Raw genomic sequence first — 23,026 nt, 5'->3', positions numbered from 1 at the left:
ATGTTGAAAGTAAAAAAGTTGTATATACCCATGAATCTTTTTTTATAGCTTACTTCGTTAAAAATATAATGGGGGGAGGGGGAGATATAGAGCCAAGGTGGTGAAATGGAGGCAGAATTCCCACAAGCACCCCCCACCCCAAAACTATTCCAAATCCCTTTAAATAATGATTGTAACCAAATTCTAGAGTGGCACAACCCACAGAAATACTGAGTAAAACACTTTCCAGGCCAAGACAATGGAAGATCTGGGGAAAAGTCTGTTTCTAACCAGGATTAGAAAGTTCCACAGAGCAAACCAGGTCCAGTCATCCAGGAACAGCCTACAGGACACCAGGTCCCTAGAGGCACCTGGGTCCATGGCAGTTAAGAGTATTTTCCAGACCTCTCAGTCCAGGGATTGCTGAGGACAAATTGAAAGGGCAGCGGGAAAACTGACATGCCTGTGTGAGCACAGAGCCCAGTCCAGTGCAGGCCTCAGTGCAGACTTGGTCCAGGAGACCAAGAAGAGGGCTGAGGAGACATTCAGCAGGCCATAAGGGGATCAGAGGAGACTGTAGTGGTTTCTCTATCTATTCCTCCTGAGGAAGGATTCTATGGCTTTGTCCATACTCAGATCTAGGCTAAAATCTGGGCTCCAGTATCAGGAAAAGGAGCTTTACTGTCATAGCTGAGCAGGGAAGAGGGGAGAGTTTAAGGTCATTCATGGATCAAAGCACAGGCTAGGAGAGCAGTCAAAGCCTCTCAGAAGATCTTGAAAGAATTGAGGGGGGAGTATCCCTAAAGACAGATGCAAAAACCCTCAAATGCTTAGGATGGTATGTCTTCCGCCCTAGAAGCAGAGCCCTATCTTAACAAAGACTTAAAATCAAGTCACAGGCTGAGGAAATGAGAAAACAACAGAAGAAAAAAATTCAACCAAAGACAAATACCTTGGGCCAATGGAGGATAAAAATACATTCAGTAGGACAGGGAAGTCTAATCTTCACTATCCAAAGTCTCCAAGAAAAATATAAATTGGTCTAAAGCTATGAAAGGCTATGGAAATCAAGTAAGGAAGGCAGAGGAAAAATTGCAAAAAGAAATGTGAGCGGCCAAGATGGCGACAAGGGATCAAGTTTTAGGAGTTCTCTGATAAAACTCATCAGCTAAGGACTCTAACTAAATTTTTGAGAGACAGAACCCACAAAGGGACCCAGTGAGGCAGTTCTCCTACTCAAGGTAACCTAGAAAAGAGCAGAAAGGCTCTGCTCCCCAGGTCGGAGGGGCGGCCTGCCAGAGGGGTGGCCCGCCAGAGCCAAAGAACTTCAGCCTCCCGGAGGCAGCCTCAGGGCACTGGGAGTCTGGAAGTCTCAGCTCACAGCAGCTGGTGAGTCTCCTGAGCTGCATCCCGAGGAGCACCGGCACAAAGTGGGGGAACAGCAGGGAACCTCTGCCAGAGCGAGCACTTGGAGCCCAGCCCTCGGGGCACACAGGGAACAGCTTGGTCTTTCTGCAGCCCATAGCCAGAAACAGAAACAGGCGGAGCCTCCAGGGTATGAGCCCATTGACCTGAGGGAGGGGAGTGAAGACAAACTGCAAGCTTGGTCCTCTGCTCCTGGAACAGGACTGTGGGGCTCTGACCACATTCAGATCCTGATCCCAGTCTAGGAACCCCCCATAGAACAGCAGGCCCCCCCCACCTCAGCCCCATGGCAGAGGGGGACGCTTATGGTCATTCACAGACCAGGAGGGAGAACAGAGCCTCACACACTGAGACCCTTGTGAGAGTGTCCCAAAAGCTCAGGAAGCACCCCCAAAACAGGCCCAGGCTGGGAAAAAGCAGAGAAACAAAAGGAAGACTATTGAGAAATATTTTGCAAATAAGCCCAAGAAGGATCAAAATACTCAGTCTGAAGATGAGGAAGCACAAGCTCCTGCATCTAAAGACTCCAAGAAAAACAGAAATTGGGCTCAGGCTATGACAGAGCTCAAAAAAGACTTTGAAAATCAAATGAGGGAGTTGGAAGAAAAACTGGGAAAAGAAAGGAGACAGATGCAGGTAAAACATGAAAATGAAGTCAGCAGCTTAGTCAAGGAAATCCAAAAAAATGCTGAAGAAAATAGCATGCTAAAAAACAGCTTAGGTCAAATGGATAAAACAGTTCAAAAAGTTATTGAGGAGAAGAATGCTTTAAAAAGCAAAATTGGCCAGATGGAAAAAGAGATAAGAAAACTCTCTGAGGAGAACAAATCCTTCAGACAAAGAATAGAATTCAGGGAGATTGATGAATTTACCAGAAATCAGGAATCAATACTTCAAAACCAAAAAAAAAAAAAAATGAAAAATTAGAAGAAAATGTGAAATATCTCATTGAAAAAAACAACTGATATGGAAAACAGACTTAGGAAAGATAATTTAAAAATTATTGGAATACCTGAAAGACATGATCAGGAAAAGAGCCTTGACATCATTTTCAAAGAATTACTACAGGAAAACTGCCCTGAGATCCTAGAAGCAGAGGGCAAAATAGAAATGGAGAGAATCCACTGATCCCCCCGAGAAGGAGATCCCAAGAAACCAACCCCTAGGAATGTTATAGCCAAGTTCCAGAACTCCCAAGTCAAAGAGAAAATATTGCAGGCAGCCAGAAGGACACAGTTCAAATATCATGGAGCTGTAGTCAGGATCACACAGGACTTAGCAGCAACTACATTGGAAGCTCGTAGGGCTTGGAATATAATATACCAGAAGGCAAAAGAGCTTAGAATGCAGCCAGGAATGAACTACCCAGCAAGGCTGAATGTCCTCTTCCAGGGAAAAAGATGGACTTTCTAATGAACCAGGGGAATTTCAAATGTTGCTTTTGGAATGGCCAGAGCTGAACAGAAGGTTTGATCTTCAGATACAGGTCTCAGGTAAAGCATGGAGATTGGAGGAGAGGGGGGAAATATGAGGGACTTAATGAGGATGAACTGCATGTATTCCTGCATAGAAAAATGACACTGATAACACTCATATGAACCTTCTCAGTTAATAGAGCAGGTAGAGGGAACTTTTATAGTTGAAGCACAGGAGAAAGCTGAATTCGAAGATAAAGATGGTATAAAAATGGAGTCAATAGAAAAAAAGGGAAATGGAATGGGAGAAAAAGGAGAGGGGGGATAGCTCAAAATATTTCACATAAGATTTTTTTTTATTACAATGAGCTATTGCAATGGTATGGAAGGGGGGGAGGCAAGGGGGAATGAGGGAACCTTTGCTCTCAGCAGAGATGGCTAGGAGAGGAAACAGCATATATACTCAATGGGGTATAGACATCTGGAGTAAGAAGGAGGGGGGAGCAGGGGGAAGGGGTGGGGATATGAATAAAGGAGGAGAGGACGGACCATGGGGAGAGAGTGGCCAGATATAACACATTTTCTTTCTTACTTCCTGCAAGGGGCTGGGATTGGAAGGCCTGCCCAGGACCATGGGGCCAGGTGGATTCTGGGCCTAAGAGGTGGTATGGGGGCTCAGGACTTCTTGGCCCCAGGACCAGGGATCTCTGCTGCACCACTCGGCTACCCTACAGCAGAGTCAGAGTGAAAGGAGAGAGAAAATATAGTACATGGTAGTGGAGAAATAAGAAATGAGGGAGCTGTGATCAGCAATGGCAATGGTGGAAAAATATGGAGGTAACTTTTGTGATGGACTTATCATAAAGAATGAGATCCACCAATGACAGAGTTGTTGGTGTTGGAACAAAGACTCAAGCACATTTTTTGTTATTATTATTTGGGGGAGGGTGCAGGGCAAGTGGGGCTGGGTGGCCTGCCTGGGGCCACATAGCAGGGTGATCTTTGGGTGTCTGGGGCCAGATTTGGACCCAGGTGCTCCTGGCTCAAGGGCCAATGCTGTCTGCCACCCAGCCACCCCTACTATTATTACTATTTTATTTTATTTGGAGTCTTTTTTTTTCCTTTTTTTTTTGGTTTTTGCAGGGCAGTGGGGATCGGGTGGCTTACATGTCACACGGCTGGGTGATTGTTGGGTTTACAAGGCTGGATATGGGCTTGGGTGCTCGTGGCTCCAGGGCTGGTGCTTTGTCCATTGTGCCACCTGGCCATACCTACAATTATTAGTATTATTTTTTTAATTTTAATTTTTTTTCTCTCCCCTTTACTTTTTTCGCCCAAGCAAGTCTATCTATATTCATGGGGAAGGAGGGGTATTTTGTTTACTTGTAAACAAGAATATTTATTAATGTAAAAAAAAATTTGTACAAAATGAGAATAAAAAATAAATTAAAAAAAAGAAATGAGAGTGATGTGGGAAAATAATGAAAAACTAAGTGAGCAGCTTGGTGAAGGAGATACAAGACCAAAAGAATGAAAAACTAGAAGTGAATGTGAAATATCTCATTGGGAAAAAAAATGACCTAGAAAACAGATTCAGGACAGATAATTTAAAAATTATTGGGCTACCCGAAAGCCACGACCAGGAAAAGAAACCAGACTTTATCTTTTAAGAAATAACCCGGTAAAATTGCCCTGATATCTTAGAAAAAGAGGGTAAAATAGAAATTGAGGGAATTCATCAATCACCTCCTCAAAGAGATCCCATGAATATTAAAACCAAATTCCAGAACTCCCAAATGAAAGAGAAAATATTACAAGTAGCCAGAAAGAAATAATTCAAATATCATGGAGCTATAGGCAGGATTACTACCCAAGATTTGGCAGCATCTACACTAAGGGCTCGTAGGGCTTGGAATATGATAATCTCAAAGGCAAAAGGGGCTTGGAATGCAACCAAGAATCAACTACCCAGCAAAAGTGAACAATCTAGTTCAGGGGAAAAGATGGACATTCAATGAAATAGAAGACTTTCAAACTTTCCTGATGAAATAATCAGAGCTAAGCAAAAAATCTGATCTTCAAGTACAGGACTCAAATGAAACATAGAGAGGGTGGAAAAGAAGAGTAAATTATGAGAAATTTGATGATGATAAATTGTGTGTGTCTTCCTGCATGGGAAGAAGATACTGATAAGTCATATGAACCTTCTCATTTCTTAGAAGAAGCAAGCACAGGAGGGAGCTGAACATGAAGGCATAATAAATCATAAAGATGGAGTTAATGATCAAGAATGGAATGTATTAGGAGTAGAATGGGTTAAATTATTTCAAGTAAAAGAGGCAAGAAAAAGCTTTTGCAAAGGAGTGGAGGGGGGAGAGAAGGTGAGGGGGAGTCAATAAGCCTTCACTCTCATAAGAAGTGACTCTGAGAGAAAATAATTGGGTTTAGAAATCTGTGTTACCCTAGAGGAAAATAGGAGAAAGAAGGGATGGGAGAAAGGGGGGTGGGGAGAATGTAGGAGATATAAGAGAGGGAAGATTTCGGGTGAAGGTATTCAGATACAATACTTTTGAGAAGGGACAGGGTAAAAGTAGAGAGACAGAAGAAATAGAATTGGGGAAGAATAGGATGGAGGGAAACATAACTAGCAATAGCAGCTGTGGGGAAAATATATTGTAGCAATTTTTCTGATGGACTTAACAATATAGAATTCTATCCAGTCCAAAGAAAGAGCTGATGGTATTTGAATAAAAACTAAAACACACTTCTTTTTTCTCTCACTTTGTTTTGAGGTAGGGGTGAGGGGGCTATCGTAGTAATGAGAAAAAAATTTTTTTAAATAATCAAAAAAATCACGAGGACAAGGCTTCAGAAAATCCTGGAAAGATATGCATGAATGGATGCTGAGTGAAGTGAGCAGAACCAGAACAACAATTTACATGTTAACAGCAATAATAGATGATGATCAAGTATGATGGACTTGCTCACTTCAGCAGCATAATAATCAAAGACAATTCTAAAAGACTTGTGATGGAAAATACCATCTATAACCAGAGAAAGAACTATATCTTAAATACAGACCAAAGCTTGCAATCTTCAATTTTTAAATGTCATCTTATATATTATATTTTTCCTCTTATGTTTTTTCTTTTTGATTTGATTCTTCTTTTACAACATGATTAATGTGGATATATGCTTTTCATTGTTATATACCTATAACCTCTATTAGATTGCTGTCTGTCAGGGAGAGGAAAGAAAATGTGAAACTCAAAACCTTGCAAAAAAAAAAGATGTTGAAAACTAGCATTGTATGTAGTTGGAAAAACAGATAAAAAAATAAATATAAAGCAAAAAGTGTCCATTCAGGAAAAAAAAAGTATAATAAAAGGAACTCATTTATTTTTAAAAGTTGTCTTGCTTTGTCTTCTTTTTGAACTTCCTTTTCTTATCTAAAGTGAATTTTGAAAATCCTTCAATGGCTCATTTTAATAATTCCTTTTTTTTTTAGAGGGGAGTGGAGGAGTGGAGTATGCAGCATGACTAAAACTAGTCTCCTTTCCAAATCCTTTCCCCAGGGACCTTATAACAAATAATAATAATCATGAAAAAACAAATCAATATGCTGGCAAGTTTCATTTATAAATCTTGAACTTTTATCAATAGTGTTTTATTGTTTGGAAATACAAATTCCCACAACTGCCTGTGAATGTATAAATTATTCTTCTAGTTCTGTTTACTTTACTCTAAACCAGTTCATACATATCTTCCCAGGTTTCTCTGAAACTATCCCTTTCATCATTTATTAAGAGTGCAACAATATTTTACTAGACATAAATAATCTGTTTACCCAATGAAAATAAAGAAGTGTTATCCCCTTGCTTCACAGGTCTTTACTACAACAAGAAGATTCTAAAAATAATTTTATATACATGGGTTCCTCAAACCTTACTTGAACTTTTGGGGGAGATAAACCTAATAGTGGTATTCCTGAATCAAAGGCTATAGAGAGTTTGGTGACTTCTGGGGCATAGATGTAAGATTTCATTTTAAATTCTCATCTGTTAATAAGTTAACCAAGAAACAAAATGAAACAAACAAACAAAAACAAAGGATAAACCCCAGAAGACTTGAATGGGGAGGTCATGACATGCAAGGGTACTTTAATGTATTAGGACAGGATGCTCAAGGATAATTAGCTCATTTTGGTTAACAAAGGATCATTTTGGTTAACAGTATGCTATTTTGATATTCTTTATTGGGCTCCAGATTCTACCTCCCGGTCTTTGTAGGGTCCTCACAGCAACTGGGCCAAGAGTCCTATTTAGTTGGCAAGATGTAAGTATTCAAGATAATTTTTATCAATCCAAGATCTGGTAGTAGAGGAGGGATGTAGGCAAACTTTTCCAAGGGAAATTACAAGACAGTCTTTCTATAACATAATTTTCAGGATACACAAGGTAAGCAAAGAGTGGCACAAAAGTTAACTATTTGCTCTCTACCTAGTATTTCCACAGCATTAACAGGAAAGCACAAAGTATCTAAGGGCATCAAATGAACTAAGTAGAGAATATGGTATAAGTAAATAGTGCTTGATCAAAACAGAAAAGTTAAGGTTATATGAAGTCAGGATTTGTTCAACCATGGATGATTTAGAAAGGAAGGAAAAAGAGAAAAGTAAAAAGGGGTTAAAAAATCTATTCCAAAAGAGGCTTCTAAAATGGTATGGGATAATAAGAAAGTTAAATTAAAATTAAATTTATAATAACCAAATTAAATTCCTTAGAACTATTCAAAATCAAGATGGGAACCAGGAAGTTAGAAAAAGGAGAAACCTTGAAGGCCAATCAGAGCCAGTATGGTCAAATTAGTTATAATCAAATTCCTGACCAAAAAGACATTTTCCATCTTCTTTGATTCTAGCAAGACCAAAACCTGACTAATATATAAATCAAGTTGTAAATAATTAAAAAAGAAAAATAATAGAAATAACTGAATGAATGTAGCTACAATAGTTCTTAATACATACATATAATGTATATTTTTATGTCTTTATTTTTGTTTAATCATTGACAGCAATCACAAAACATTTTTATCCTGAAGTTTTCACAGAGAAGTCAACTTATTGGAAGGAAAGGCATCATGAATAACTTAGATGCAATATTTCAATTCAGTTCAGTTTTATACTGTGCTCATAAAACATTTTTCTTTCCTACTGCTTTAATTTTTTAAATATAAATGTATAATGGGATTATCCAACAAGTGCCATGTTATGCTATTAGAATAAAAATTTAAAGTAATTTTCACAATGAAAAATACTTCTTTGACTAACATATAAACCTGGAAAATACTCATTCAATTTTAAAAATATCAATATATTCAAGATGTGTTGATAGTAAGATATTATAATTATATACACTGAAAAATTAATGCAGAAAAATATATTACATATAACTTTTCAAAGCATTAATAATTAGTCTTTTACATTAGATTATAGTCTGAATATAAAAAGAATATTCACTGAGTAGTGCTGTGCTAAGGGCAGGTTAGGACAAGATAATAAACTCCTCTCTTCTCTTCTCCCTTCTCCTCCTTTACTTCGTCACCCCAACAAGCATATAACATTTTGCATAAGTTATATAAAACTGATTCATGCTTAAGGTAAAGCAACAGATATTCTGTAAGCTTTTAACAGATTTCAGTTATCTTTTAACCATATTACTGATTTCAAAAACAATTTTTAAAATGTATACCCATAAGAAATAGAACAGCTTAATGGGCCCAAGTAAGATCAGGTATTTAAGCATGGCAAGAAAAGGCAAAGAAGTAGTTGTAGCAATATCAAAGGAAAATTAAAATCAAATCAAGAAGATGTCAGAGGTTCAAACAGATTAAAAAGGCCATATTCTTAAAAGGCTTTAGTTCATTTAATTTTTGTCACTTTTATAGTAGTTTTAGTCCCTTTAATTATAAGGAAAATCTCAAATCTCAGCATGTTATACAAGGAATCTAATCAACAAAGAAGCCTTATTAAGAAAGGTAATAATTGGGAGTAACTTTTATGAGACACCAATGGTGCTGAGAACACAAAGTTAGTAAGAAGTACTCTTTTAAGTGCTATAAACCACATGAAGCTATAGATCCTAAATGCTTATAGGAGAAGGGAGGAGGGGAGTTTATTGTGTCCCAGATTGCCCTGACTAATGAAATATTCCCTAGGTCTTGAATTTTTAGGTTTTGTATCTCTGAGACATGTTTTATATATAATCCTTTGTTAACATTCTCTTTGGAATACTTTGCTATATGAGCAATATCTAAGAAGGGCCAATGATTCTTTGCCCTCATACTAACAATTTCCTTCCCTGCAATCCTTATTGAAATACAATATCTACTTTATGGAATGCTACCCATCTAGGGAAAATCGGTCTTAGACTCCTCTCTCATATGCTCTTAGATTTCTCTCTGTTAATCTCAATTGAACTTGATGGCTTTCTATTAAGATACTTGTTCTTGAGAATGCAACATCTGAATTTTACAATTTTTATGTATGTATGTATTTATATATGTAAGTATGTATGCATGGGTTTAAATCAGTAGAATCAAACTCAAAGTGACATGTTGACTCAGAAAACTAGAAACTGACCCTGTAATATATTTTGACTTATTTTGAAAAATATTTCCAGGATGGCTAGGTGGCACAGTGGATAGAGCACTGGCCTTGGAGTCAGGAGTACCTGAGTTCAAATCCAGCCTCAGACACTTCAAAATTACCTAGCTGTGTGGCCTTGGGCAAGCCACTTAACCCCATTTGTCTTGCAAAATCCTAAAATATATATATTTCCCACTTCCATTTTAATCTGGTTCAGGCAGCACTTAGGAGTGATATGAATAGTAAGTGAGGTGATATGTTTAATGCCTCTAGTTTAAATCACTGGGAAGATCAAATCTTGAAATATTCCTACATCCTTCAAAAATGGCAAAACCATCAGTCCTTCCTGATTTCTCTAAGTCCAAGGTATTTTAAAGAAGTTTTAATCACCTATAACTTTTCATATATCTGCTGATAAATTTATAACAAACCTGTTGGATGATGTAGAGATAGCTATCAGGCAGCCTAGTATAGTAAACGCGAGTCTAATCTAGTCAAGGAGTCAAGATGAATTAAATTTCATTCTTACTTTTTTTTATTTTACTTTTAGATTTTTTTGTTTTTTTTTTTTACAAGGCAATGGGGTCAAGTGGCTTGCCCAAGGACACACAGCTAGATAATTATTAAGTGTCTGAGGTGGGATTTGAATTCAGGTACTCCTGACTCCAGAATTGGTGCTCTAACCACTGCACAACTTAGCCACCCCTTCAATCTTACTTTTGATACTTAATAGCTAGACAGATACTATCTAAGTTATAGAACGTCTCTATGGCTTGAATAATGCCTAATATTTCAATATTGACTAAATCTTGCTTCCATAGACCATATAAGGGTGGAGGGAGTTAGGTATGAAAAGAGCTGAAAAAGTTAATAGTTTAGCATGTGAGAAAGATTTTTATGGTTCATCTCAGGATCTTCAGTATCAACTATATGACATTCACCTACTAAACATAACTAGATGAGGGAGAATATGAAAGAACAAAAGTCAAAACTCAATGTTTGATAAAAACTTCTGGGAAAGTGTAGCAGAAATTAACTTAGATCAATGATTTAGGCCATATTCCAAAATATATTCTAAATGAATGTGACCTTAATTTTAAAAATCATACTATAAGAAATTTGTAAGAGAAATACATCAGGGGCAGCTAGGTGGCACAGTGAACAGAGCACCAGCCTTGGGTCTATACCTGAAGAGATTATGAAAAAGGGTAAAAACATCACTTGTACAATAATGTTCATAGTAACCCTGTTTGTGGTGGTAAAGAATTGGAAATCAAGTAATTGTCCTTCAATTGAGGAATGGCTTAGCAAACTGTGGTATAGGTATTTCATGGAACACTATTATTCTATTAGAAACCAGGATGGATGGGAATTCTGGGAAACCTGGAATGATTTGCATGAACCAATGTTGAGAAAGATGAGGAGAACCAGAAGAACAGTATACACCCGAACAGAAACATGGGGATGATGGTCAACCTTAATGGACTTGCTCATTCCATCAGTGCAACAATCAGGCAAAATTTTGGGATATCTGCGATGGAGAATATGATTTCTCTCTCATTACATTCTACTTAGAACAATGTATACCATGGAAACAAAATAAGGACTAACAGAATGCCTTCTGAGTGGGGTGGGGGGGAGGGAAACAAGATTGGGGGGAAATTGTAAAATTCAAAATAAATAAAATCTTTCATTAAAAAAAAAATTCTAAAACTAACACTAAAGAAAAAAATGTTCTTATCTGTGGATATAATGAATTGGATGCAATAGGTGTTTACTTAGGATACTTGAACATTTAAAAGTCTCTGCTTTTATGAAATCGTCATCTTCATCCCCGTATTACTGATGTAGATATATTAATATTGTTTTCAAATGCTAGAAGAAAAAAAAATTTGCAGGTAAATGAAAGGATAGCACAGATGTACCTCTAGATAAGGAAAATTAGCTCAGATTTTAAATGTCCAAGGCAATTTTATGCTTTGGTTGGCAAGATTCCAAACACCTCCCAACTTTATAATATTCTTTTGCTTCATTTGGCCATTCTAAAGGAACATTCACTCAATAATTAGCTTTTGCATAATTACCCTTTTAAGCAGTTGGAATATAACAGATATTTTTGTGTATTTAGTTACTGTATATAACTTTCTACTCTACATGGATTAAAACTACTTAGCTTTTTGTCTTCTAGTATAATTCTGTTGGGAAACGAATACTATGCTTAATTCAAATAATATAAGATACAATTTTAATATATTCAACAGAGAAATGGCATTCTTTATTTTTAATTACATGCGACTGAATTTTAACAAATAGTTTTAGCAACGGTTGCCAAGTTTCTATACTTCAGAGAAACTAAAACATAAGGAAATAGTATAAAATTCAAAATTTATTGAGTGGTATTTTTTCTATATTCACAGAAATATAATAATTGTGATTCTTGCTGCATTTAAATACTCTGCAGAAAGATAACATGGAAATGTCATAAATATATTAACTCCTAATGTTAATTATTGTTCCTGCTTTTCTCTATACCATATACATTGCTTAGTACCAACCACTTTAAACTGATTCTGCTATGCAAAAATCCTATATCAACCAAAAATTAACTGTAATAAAATTAGATATATTTATATTCATCTAAAAAGGTACAATAGACTATGCAATGAGTAGATTTCACTCAACTGAATGGTAATACTGTGATGAGAAGTTAAGAAACCTGAAGTGTTTGGAGAAGTTATGAATTTAGATAAAAAAGCCAAGGGTACAGTCATGGATGAAAAAAAGCAGTAGGAGGAATGGAGCCAGGAGACACAGTATAAAGCCTGATAAGAAGAAAATCTTGAGGCTAGTGGATTGTTTGAGTCCAGAAGTTCTGAACTTCAGTAGAGGTAGGTCTAGCCCCAGTATGGTAAGCCTCTCATGAGTGCAAAAGTTACTAGGTTGCCGAAGGAGAGGTAACCGGACCAGTTGAAAATACTTGTAAGTAGTCAAAGCAATTCCTGCTAGGCAAGGAAGGGAGATGAGCTAGAGAAGAAGGAAAAAAGGAAGGAAAGCAAAGAGAAAGAAAGAAAGAAGCAAAGGAGGAAGAAAGGAGGGTGAGATGGAAGGAAAAAGGAGGGAGGGAGGAAAAGCTAATTGGCGCAAATACAAACTGGTATGTCTAGGCTCTGAGTAATTTTATGGACAAAATTCAGGAAAGTGATGAATTAGAGAAAAATGTTATGTGAGCCATGAGGTATACCATTTTCTAGAACTGAAGTAGATTTGGGGCATCAAGAGAAAAGAAGTCACTTTTGAAGTGAACAGAACAGATTATCAAAGTTGGAAAGAATTTCAAAGGACATATCATACAAATTATATGAGTGAAAATTCTGCTACAGCAACCTAAAAAAAGGTAACATTGAGCATTCAGTAGAAGATCTCTAGTAATGGCCGAGTTCACAACTTACATATTTAGCCCATTCCATTTCTAAATAGCTCTAACAGCTAAGAAATTTTTCATTACATTAAATGTTGACCTTAGAATTGAAAGTAGGAAAAAGAATAAACAACAAAGGGGAAATGTAAAAGTCAGGTACCTGCAAAGAACCTAAATTAGATATAATTTGAAGCTTGCTCTTCCTCTACTTGGATATTGTTCTGAAGTGGACTTCATGGTTGAGTTACTAATGTATTATAATAATAGATTCAGGGATGTGACTTCTGAAGATCCTCTGATTTATTACTAGGTGGTCGTAGTATCAGAAAGTTACCTCAAATGATAATAGAGGCTTGAGAACTTCTTTTTCATTCCATAATCTGCCTATCTTTGTTACTGTTGTTAGTGGTGTACATATATTGGATTACTTGGCATGTAACACTGTGACATGGTTGGTCCTTGATTTCTCTAGAACATTTCCAAGAATAGTGCAAGTAATTCCTTCTACATGATATTTATCATCTACCCTCCTTTTCTTCATTTCTACCACTTCAGTATTTGTATGCATCATATAACTAAAGTCAAATGTTATCTTGTATATTTCATAAATCTCCCTGATAAATTACTTGATATGTGACAAGATTCATTGGCTTCATACAGCATTGACCATGACAATAAAGAATTTTTTAATTTGGTGCAAAAATATTCTTTAAGAATATGGGTATACAAGGTAAGGTCAAAAAAGGGAGCAAGATTTAGATGAAAAAGGTAGTATTATAAGCCAAGTAGAGAACAAGAAATAGTCTATCTGTCAGTTCTATGGAAAAAGAAGTTTATGAGCAAAGAAGAAATAGAGATAATTTTAAAAAGCAAACTAGATAATTTTGATTACATTAAATTAAAAAAGCCTTGCACAAACAAAACTACTGGAACTAAGATTTGTTTTACTAGAGTCAAAGTAAGAATTGCAAATGTTATCTCCTCAAGAGATCCAACAATTAGGTGTTAAGGTAATGTTTTGTAGGCATCTATCTTTTACTCATCAATATTGAATATTCTATTAACTAAAACAGAAACATTTATATCTATTTCATGCAACAACTAAACAATTCTACCTATACCAACTACTTACTTGTTAATGATACAGAATCTTAATATTATTTGACAATGATTGTAAAGAACAAAGATCTCTCTCTAACCACATCCAGTATCTTGAAATACAATATCTCAAAGAGGCAAAGATGTCTTTAAATTTGAATGTAATGCAGAGGTTGAAGAATGTTTTGAATTTTTTAAAATAAGGGTTCAAAAATTTACTTTAAAAATTAATGAGGCCATACTGAAAATAATTAATCTGTAAAAATATTCATCAACATATTTATGTACAATGTTAACCTGACCATTCACCACTAAGGAGAGGGTGGAAGGAAATTTTGTAACTTAAAAATATACATATGCATATGAATAGAAATAAATGAATTAAAAAAATTACCAAGGGTAAATAGCTCTTATGGGGGGGGGGGTTTAATAAAAATAGGGCCATCCATAAATATTGACTTGAATGCTATAGAAAGTAATAAATATTTGAAAAGCCAAAAATGAAAATGATTGTTCAATTTTTTTTAACATGCATGGATTATTGGCTTTTAGAAAGAAAACTTATTTTTGGTTCAAATGCAAATAGAAGAAATGATTTCCTCCTGTAATAGTCTTATTGACAGTGAGAGGAAACCCCCCCCCAAAAGAAATGCTTACTTTTTCAGATATGATAGATTATAGACTCTATTCAAAAATATTGTGTAGAATTTTTTAAAAGATAAAGATCTCTGTTTCACAACTCTTACCTACACACTCCTATGGAAATAAAATTCAGTAACTGGAAAAGTGTCAGAGTTAAGAAAATCTAATTATTCCATTATATTATCTTTCAAAAGGTAAAGGAAATATTAAGAGTTGAGAAAGCATAAATTCAAAAGCCATATTATAGGCATCTTAGTACTTATGATCATTACAAGCACTCACAAAAAAGGCAATAGTTGGTTCTAAAGATGAACTGTATATTATCTCTTTTTCAGAGCCCTGGGGCTATCATTGCAAAGCACAGTGGTCCATTTTAAGCCCTGAATAGAGAAAGGGAAGAGATCATTAAATTATAATTTCCATGCACAATTGGTACAAGTATTTCCTACCATCAGGATTAATATGAAAGCAAGATCCCAGAATAAAGCCGCTCAGCAGAGAGGATGACAGTTTAGTGTCTTGTAAATTTGATTTCACTGAAAGCCCTGACACATCATAATAGTGAAATCCTATTTACTGTAGCAAGCAGGATGGATAATGCTATTTAATACCTGGTGTACGGTGTGCCATCAGCTCACAGCTTTATACTCTGTGTTCTCATTTTACCTTAAGGTTAATACTTTTTGACAGCCTACATGGTAAATAGAGCCCCAAATTAAGTGCTGATCCTATGATTTGCAAACCCTTCCTCCAAACTTAAGATTTCAAACAATAAACTGGCTACAGTTAAGATCATTTTAACAGGATGTGTTTTTAAGAGCTAACCCCAGAAAATCATAAGTCTGATGTCCCAAATACTAGCTAAAAATAGTCATCTCCAGATAATCCAATCGACATTTCCTATTAAGAAGCTTGTATAGTTTAACAGGAAAATCAATGTATCCCTAGGAGATGTTGATAAAAGTTGCAGATTATTGCCCTATTCCCCATTGCCAAAGTCTGACACTGATTTTCCCCCCATTAACATAATATATATATATATATATATATATATATATATAAAATTGATTTTAAAGAGCTTGAAATAGACTCCTTTTAATAGATTAATCCTTGAATCCAAAAGACATCTTATACATTTTAATAAAAACAGACATTATTCTATGGGTCATTTACATTTTTTTGCCTACATGTAATTAAATGCACATGACTTAATCATGAGGTCTTAAAAATAAAGAAGAGAGCATAACATAGGTGATGAAACCCAGCTATCTGTTTCACTGTACTTTTGATTGCTCTAACTGGCATAACAGTTAAAAGTGACATTGGTTTTTATTGGCTTTACGATCAAAATTCACTGACTCAAGCAGCCCTCCTCTCTGTTAACTACAGAAACCTCTGGGGAACTGATCTTATTTCAACACAAATGAGAAAGAAATGTACATAAATTCTACAGGTGTCAGAAGAAGGATAAAGCCTTTAGCACTGATGAATGATAGTTTAATTTGGTAGATTTTAAATAAGGTGATTACTTGGCCAGAAATAACTTTTACCTGAAGGATATTTTAAAACTCTTTTAGTAAAACCATTATATGTTGATTAAAGAGAATACAATAATTTAGAGTCCAAATTCTATCATAACTTAAAAAGGCTGGCAGTTATTTAGGATGCATTTTGGAGGGGGGGGGTGAGAAATTACCAAAAAAGAAGAGAGATTTTAACCTATAAATCAAACTTATCAACAGATATCCCCCTTCAGAATATTATTGTTTTAGGGGCAACTAAGTGGTGCAGTAGATAGAGTACCAGCCCTGGAGACAGGAGGAAACAAATTCAAATGTGACCTCAGACACTTAATAATTACCTAGTTGTGTGACCTTGGGCTCTTAACCCCATTGCCTTAAATAAATAAAAAAATTTTTAAAAAAGTAATATTATTGTTTTAGTATCACACTTGTTGCTGGACAAATCCTATATTAATTTCCTGAAATGGCTGACCCCAATTCACTGAAATACATAATAACTGATAGACTACATCTGGTAGTGAATATGCATAATTTCTCCCCAAAAGGCACACACTGTGATGACAATAATCTATTCTCTGGGGGCGGCTAGGTGGCGCAGTGGATGGAGCACTGGCCCTGGAGTCAGGAGTACCTGAGTTCAAATCCGACCTGAGACACTTAATAATTACCTAGCTGTGTGGCCTTGGGCAAGCTACTTAACCCTACTGCCTTGCAAAAAAACCCCACAAAACACCTAAAAAATAATCTATTCTGTGTCATTTGCTTTAATTACCAATGTTGGCACTGTTTTGTGTTTTTTCCAAGTCATATAGAAATGAAGCTTATAATTGACAAACTAGTCAAGCAATCAAAAAGGCAATTAATCATAAAAATTAGTCCTAACATCTTGTGATACAACAGATAGATGTGCCACCTCCTCACTACTGAGTTTTAAAAATTGATCATTTGATGCAAACATGATCTTAGAATTTAATTAGCATTACTCCCTGTGGCTGATGGACCAGCACCATGCATTTTTTCTTAAGGACAACACCTTTATTCCTGTTTCCCCAGTGAGCTCTAGGTCAGGCCTGCCCCAATATGCATATACCTTATACCTCTATAGTACACAAGCTGCTAATATTTAAGCATCTGCTACAATCACAAAATTTGTAACCTGAAAGTAAGACAAGCCACACTTTGCTCTTAAGCTAAATGTTAGAACTCCATTTTCAATTTTCTGGTCCCTAAACTACTCAAAATCACAAGGAATCTATACCCTGGTCTTTAGGATCCACTGAGGATGAGACTCTATTGTCTCTTTCCATTTGATTTTCATCCAATGAATTTTTGCAAAGGTCATAGATTGGAGGTTCTTAACATATGTAGTCCACAAATTTTCAAATGGCCTGTAAATTGAAAATCTTCATTGCTTTAACATGAATCTCAGAATATGCTATATTATAATGATTTTAGGTGTATATCAAATGTTTGTTTGATTCTGAATAAATCTTAACTGGGTCAAAATTAACTAAGACAACTGAAAAGAATGAAAATTTGCAAAAATATCAATAATTAAGTGTGATGAAATTTGATACTTAATTTTTTAATTAATTGAAAGGTATTTCTATTGCTAGCTAGAACTTTCAAAAATATTTTGCAGTTTTTCAAATATAACTCTAAATGGGTCTCCCCCCCTCCATCCTGTGCTTAGTTCACTGTTAATCTACAGCTCAGGCAGAGAATGAAAATTTTCATCCAATTTGGCATTTCACACTGCAGTGGGTTTCTCTCTCCAAAAAGAAGTTTTTTAAGTATTGAATAATTAGGACATCATTTTTATAAAGGAACATTTGGAAAATCTTGAAAAAGAGACTTTGGACTTTACACAGAATATCTTTCAGGTCTTTTTTTTTAACATTGATGTATAAATAGGATGAATACACGTCATCCAATATTATAGCTCTCTTTGCAGAAATTTAGCTCTGAGAAGAGTCTTGAAATATATATTTTATTCTAATTATTTTGGTTAGTCTCAAATGGGAAAAGTTAAAATCTGTAGTGAGGTAGAGGTCAGCAATACAATTACAGAAATTTTCTTAACAATTATCCAAAAGTGGAACAAGTTGCCTTAAAAACTGTTGACTTACCCAACACAGGATGGTTACTTACTGAGAATTCCTACTTAGGTATAAACTAATCCAGAAAAACCTCGCATGTTTCTTAAAGACCTGAGATCCAGTAAAGCCCCTTTGGATATAGTATCTTTGAGAGTATCTTAACAACTTTGAAAAGACTGTCTTGAAAATAAGTCATTCTTAGCATTCATATCTGAAATTTTTACATTAATATTTTTTACAGATGAACTTCTGTGGAAAAGATAAGGCTCAGAGAAGTCCAAAGTCTTGAAGTTAATAAATAATGCTGAGGCTAAAGTCAAAAAAATAACTGCTTTGGGTCCAGAGCTCTTTTCAAGTTACAACATGAGTAACTCCCAAGATTCACTCTTAGACATCTTAAAAAGTAAGTATCTAATTTTGTTAGATGAGTCATAAAATCCCCAGCCTTTGCCAAGGGCCAGAAAGGTCACAATAGAAGTCTTACCCATGAAGGTGCAAAGCCCCCTTTTCTTCAGTGAGCCCTGAGGAAGTACAGAAAAAAGGGTGTGAAGGGATCAGGGAGGACTCTTGACATCTACTTTACAGGTCTGGAGACTACTCTGAACTTTCAGTTTAAATGTTCGGCAACTCACAGTTCCCCAATATAAGGAATAATATTCCATGAGAAAAAAGAAGTTTAGGAAAAATTGGTTTAAAACTTATTTACTCCTTCCACCCTTGCAGGTCAACAATGTTTTTCCAAATTATAGTCTTAGAAATCTGCCTTGGAAGCCAAAATGTTAAGTGACTTGCCCAGGGTCACACAGGTATTAAGAATCAGAAACTAGATTTAAATTCAGGTCCTCTTGCTACAGGCCTTAATTGCTTAATACAGTAACCTACTACAAAGTTAACTCTTTCTCTACTCTCTCTCCCTACAAATAAACCACTCCTTCATATTAGTGCTTAGGCATAAGTTTTGGGCATACTATGCTTAGGCACAGTAACTCTTCAATTAAAGAAACAATTTCTGATGAGGTATATTTAAAGCATTCCCAATCTAGAAGTCCTTTTCTTTTTTTTACCCTTATTCTCATACTGTTCTACTCTGTGGAATGCTTCCATAATGGTGCAGTTCTCTACATGTGGGAGGATAGTGCCCCCTTTATGCCCGTTGAATTTTTATTATTTAAATCACAACTAGAATTCTTAGATTCATCATAATCTATTCCTTTGTAACTTTAGCTTTCCAAATTAGGTTTAAGAAAGCATTTGATTCTTATATTTCACTGAAGTAATTCATTATATGATACTTTGTGATATATGCCTTTTTGTCCTGGATTTGTCATTTTTCCTCATTTTAAACTATAAGTTTTAAGGCTACCTTTATCTGAACTTTTAAGTTTTTCCCAACAATGAACATTTTCTACAAGCAGGTCATGTTTAATTCATGGTTATTGATTAAAAGAACTAATTATTCAATGCTTAATTCTCAAGGAACAAAAGCAGGCAAAGGAACAGAGAAGACACTGAAATCCTAAAACCAAATAACCACTTTGAAATACCTGAGTATCTCTACTATTATCACTTCAAATGTTCTGATATATGGGATGGCTAGGTGGTGCAGTGGAGAGAGCACCAGCCCTGGAGTCAGGAGTATCTGAGTTCAAATCTGGCCTCAGACACTTAATAATTACCTAGCCATGTGGCCTTGGGCAAGCCACTTAACCCCATTGCATTGAAAAATCTAAAAAAGAAAAAAAAAATGTTCTGATATGAAAATCATCTTATGTCAAAAGAGGTCAATGTTAAAAGACCTTATACACCAAAATATTTTATAGTAGTATATTTTTGTGGCAGTAAAGAACTGGAAACGATTTGGGGTCCATTAGCAGGGTAATATCCAAAAAAATTGCAGTTTATAAATGCATTAAAAGAAGTAATAAATACAAGAAAGCATGAAAAGACTTAAATGAATTGATTCAAAATGATGCAAGCAAACCTACACAATAACAACATAAAAGGGAAAAACAAGCAAAAAATTAAATGTTGCAAAATGTTAACAATCAAGCTGGAGCTTAAAGAGAAGTCATCTTTCCTTGACTCTTTTAGAGGTGGGGGGAGGAGGGAGAATGGGCATGGAAAATGCATTGCATACAATATAATATCAAAACAGTCTAACACCCTAGTTCTGCTGAACTCTCTAGCTATTCCTCTTAAAATTCCTTATAATAAGGCATGTCGAATCTTTGGAATGAAGAATAGAGAGGGTCAGATTTAAAAACGTAGAGAAGATTCAGACAATTTTTTTAAAAGACAAAGGGAAATAATCTAATATCTTACATTGCTTCCTCCTGTCCTTAGCATAGAAGCTATTGGTTATTCCACAGGGCACATACATATCAGGTCTAGCACAACTTGAAACAAACAAACTTCAAGGACAGTTACTGATGATCACATTAAAGATAAAAACAGAATTAAACAAGAATCCCACATTCTTATTATGTATCCAGCAGCACCACTCAACGTTGCTTTAATAACTTCTCACTATGCTAAGATCATTCAGAACACCATGAATATTTTATTGAAGTCCTTATGTCCAAAATGTCCTAAGTGAACAATAAGTGAAAGAGAAAATTTTACTCAAAACCAAAAAAGAAAGAAAGGAAGGAAGGAAGGAAGGAAGGAAGGAAGGAAGGAAGGAAGGAAGGAAGGAAGGAAGGAAGGAAGGAAGAAAGAAAAAGAAAACTCCATCAATGGCAAAAAACAGACCACAATTTGTGGTTCTAAAAGTTCATTTGTATACATTTTGACTTATGAAATCCTGTCTTAAACATAGTGAAATCAGTAACTGTTTTATGGGGTTTATGTTAAGACTTTTGTGGGGATAGTCATCATTTATATAAACTTGCTTCTTCAGGGGATAGTCATCATTTATATAAACTTGCTTCTTCAGGAAAAAATTTTCTGTGTTAGAATAAGTGACAGCTGCAAAGAGACACACAGACACACAGACACACACACACAAATATTTTCTCTTCTAAGAAGCCTGTGAATGCTTTTCTGACCCCAATGGCATTATACAAATGAGGAAGGGGAAAGACAAAAGAGGGGGAGAGAAATATTACTAATATTGCCTCTGTGCCAGGCAGTGGAAAAAACTTCTACAAATTCTCTTGGGTTCAGAAAAGCCATCCTGACTGGCTCATACACAGTCACAATCAATATGTGGATTATATTCCATTGCATTTTAAACAAATTTCTGGCCCCATAATCATTACTCAAGGGTCACAAAGCATTTATGAAATGCCCACTGTTTTTGCCAGGCCCTGAGCTAAGAGTTAAGGATACAAAAAAAAAAAAAAATCCAAATCAATCTGTTACCTACTGAATAAAAGAATCTTGGTTACTGCTTGCCGGTAAATGTTATTTGCTGCCTTCTAATGTGATATTAAGTCAGTCAAACATCATGTGATTGTAAATCTAAGAAAAACATTTTTTTCAAAAGTTTCTGTAGGAGAAAACTGGTAGCATGGTACAGCAGAGACCTGACTTTGAGCTAGGGCTTCAAATCCAGCCTTGGGCATATGTGACTCTGGCAACACACATCAACAATCACCACTCAAGGAAAGCCTCTAACACAACAAAGTTGAGCTATTAGAGGAAGTTTCCCCACATGAGAGTTCTATTTAACAATGAAATCACTGATCTAATGTATAAGCCAAAATGTTCAAATGTAAAGATTATGTCTAGAAAGAAAATTATGGAAGTAGAAATACCATTTTTTTTAGGAAAGAAGAAGGGATTTTAACTTTATCTTCAAATGCCTTGAATCCTCATCAAAAAGTTGTAGTTTTGTTTGGTTTTTGAACAGTAGATATTCTAGTTTTTAGGTTCAAAATATTTAATTTGAAAATAATCAGTCCAAGAATTCCCTGAGAAAAGTGCAACTATAATATTGGATCACAAATTGGAGTAGGAGAGAACAAACTCCAGCAGATCTTATCAGATGGAGTGTCTGTCTTCTGATTGAGTCTTCCAAGGATAAACGTAAGTAACTACAAAGATATTCAACTTGAAAGTTCAGGAGATTTTTAGATGATGAACTTTAGGCCACGGCAATTTTCAAGGGCCTAAGATCTGTGTCAATTGGAGGGAATGCCCCTCCTGAAGAAATTACAAATTTTTTCAAGTATTCAAGTATTTAATACACCAAAATTATCCACTTAAATTCCAAAATAATAATTTTAAATGGTCATACCCTCTCTTCCAGTCTAGCCAGCTGCTCTTTGTAGAAAGCATCCTGTTTTTTGAGCACTCTGTCTTTCTCTTCCAGCTGCTTAGCCTAAAAAAAGAAATGAACAAATTATTATATCAAGAAAAAGCAGTAATAGCAAAGAAAAAGTCAAATAAAAATTGTAAGAAATAAATATATACAGTTGAAAGATTCTGCAATCTATTAGGTTGTTGCTTCAGAAAAACATTAATAGGAAGATGATTGCTGTATGAAATGTAAAGAATGGATCTGCATTGTGTTTTTTCCTGCCGAACAGCTGTGTCCTACTTTGTCCCAGATTACAGAACTAGGCACCCTGTCTTAATAAAGTCATTTCAAGAATTAATATTAAGCATTTATTCTAAGATTTTATTTAAAACACAAATTAGGCTAGTGTTCATTTTTGAATAAAAAGATTTCCATATAAAGTTTTATATGTGCATCCTATGTTTTAGGAACTTTAAGAGTAATTACAAAAGTCATTCAGATATGAAATCACTTGCTTCAAACTGTAAACTGTCCTTTT

The 23,026-nt window shown here is 35.4% G+C and overlaps 1 protein-coding gene across 1 annotated transcript in view; it reads right to left on the bottom strand.

Moving 5' to 3' along the window:
- CHCHD3 (coiled-coil-helix-coiled-coil-helix domain containing 3) overlaps window positions 1-23,026 on the bottom strand; it is a 352,444-nt gene that overhangs the window by 98,682 nt on the left and 230,736 nt on the right. The window contains exon 5 of the mRNA XM_074193666.1: window positions 22,486-22,569. Within this exon, the coding sequence (XP_074049767.1) occupies window positions 22,486-22,569 (84 nt within the window). The remainder of the gene's footprint in view (window positions 1-22,485; window positions 22,570-23,026) is intronic.

The sequence above is a fragment of the Macrotis lagotis genome, chromosome 7 (genome assembly GCF_037893015.1).
Source record: "Macrotis lagotis isolate mMagLag1 chromosome 7, bilby.v1.9.chrom.fasta, whole genome shotgun sequence".
Lineage (NCBI taxonomy): Eukaryota > Metazoa > Chordata > Mammalia > Peramelemorphia > Peramelidae > Macrotis > Macrotis lagotis.
This window is presented reverse-complemented; position numbering and strand designations above follow the sequence as displayed.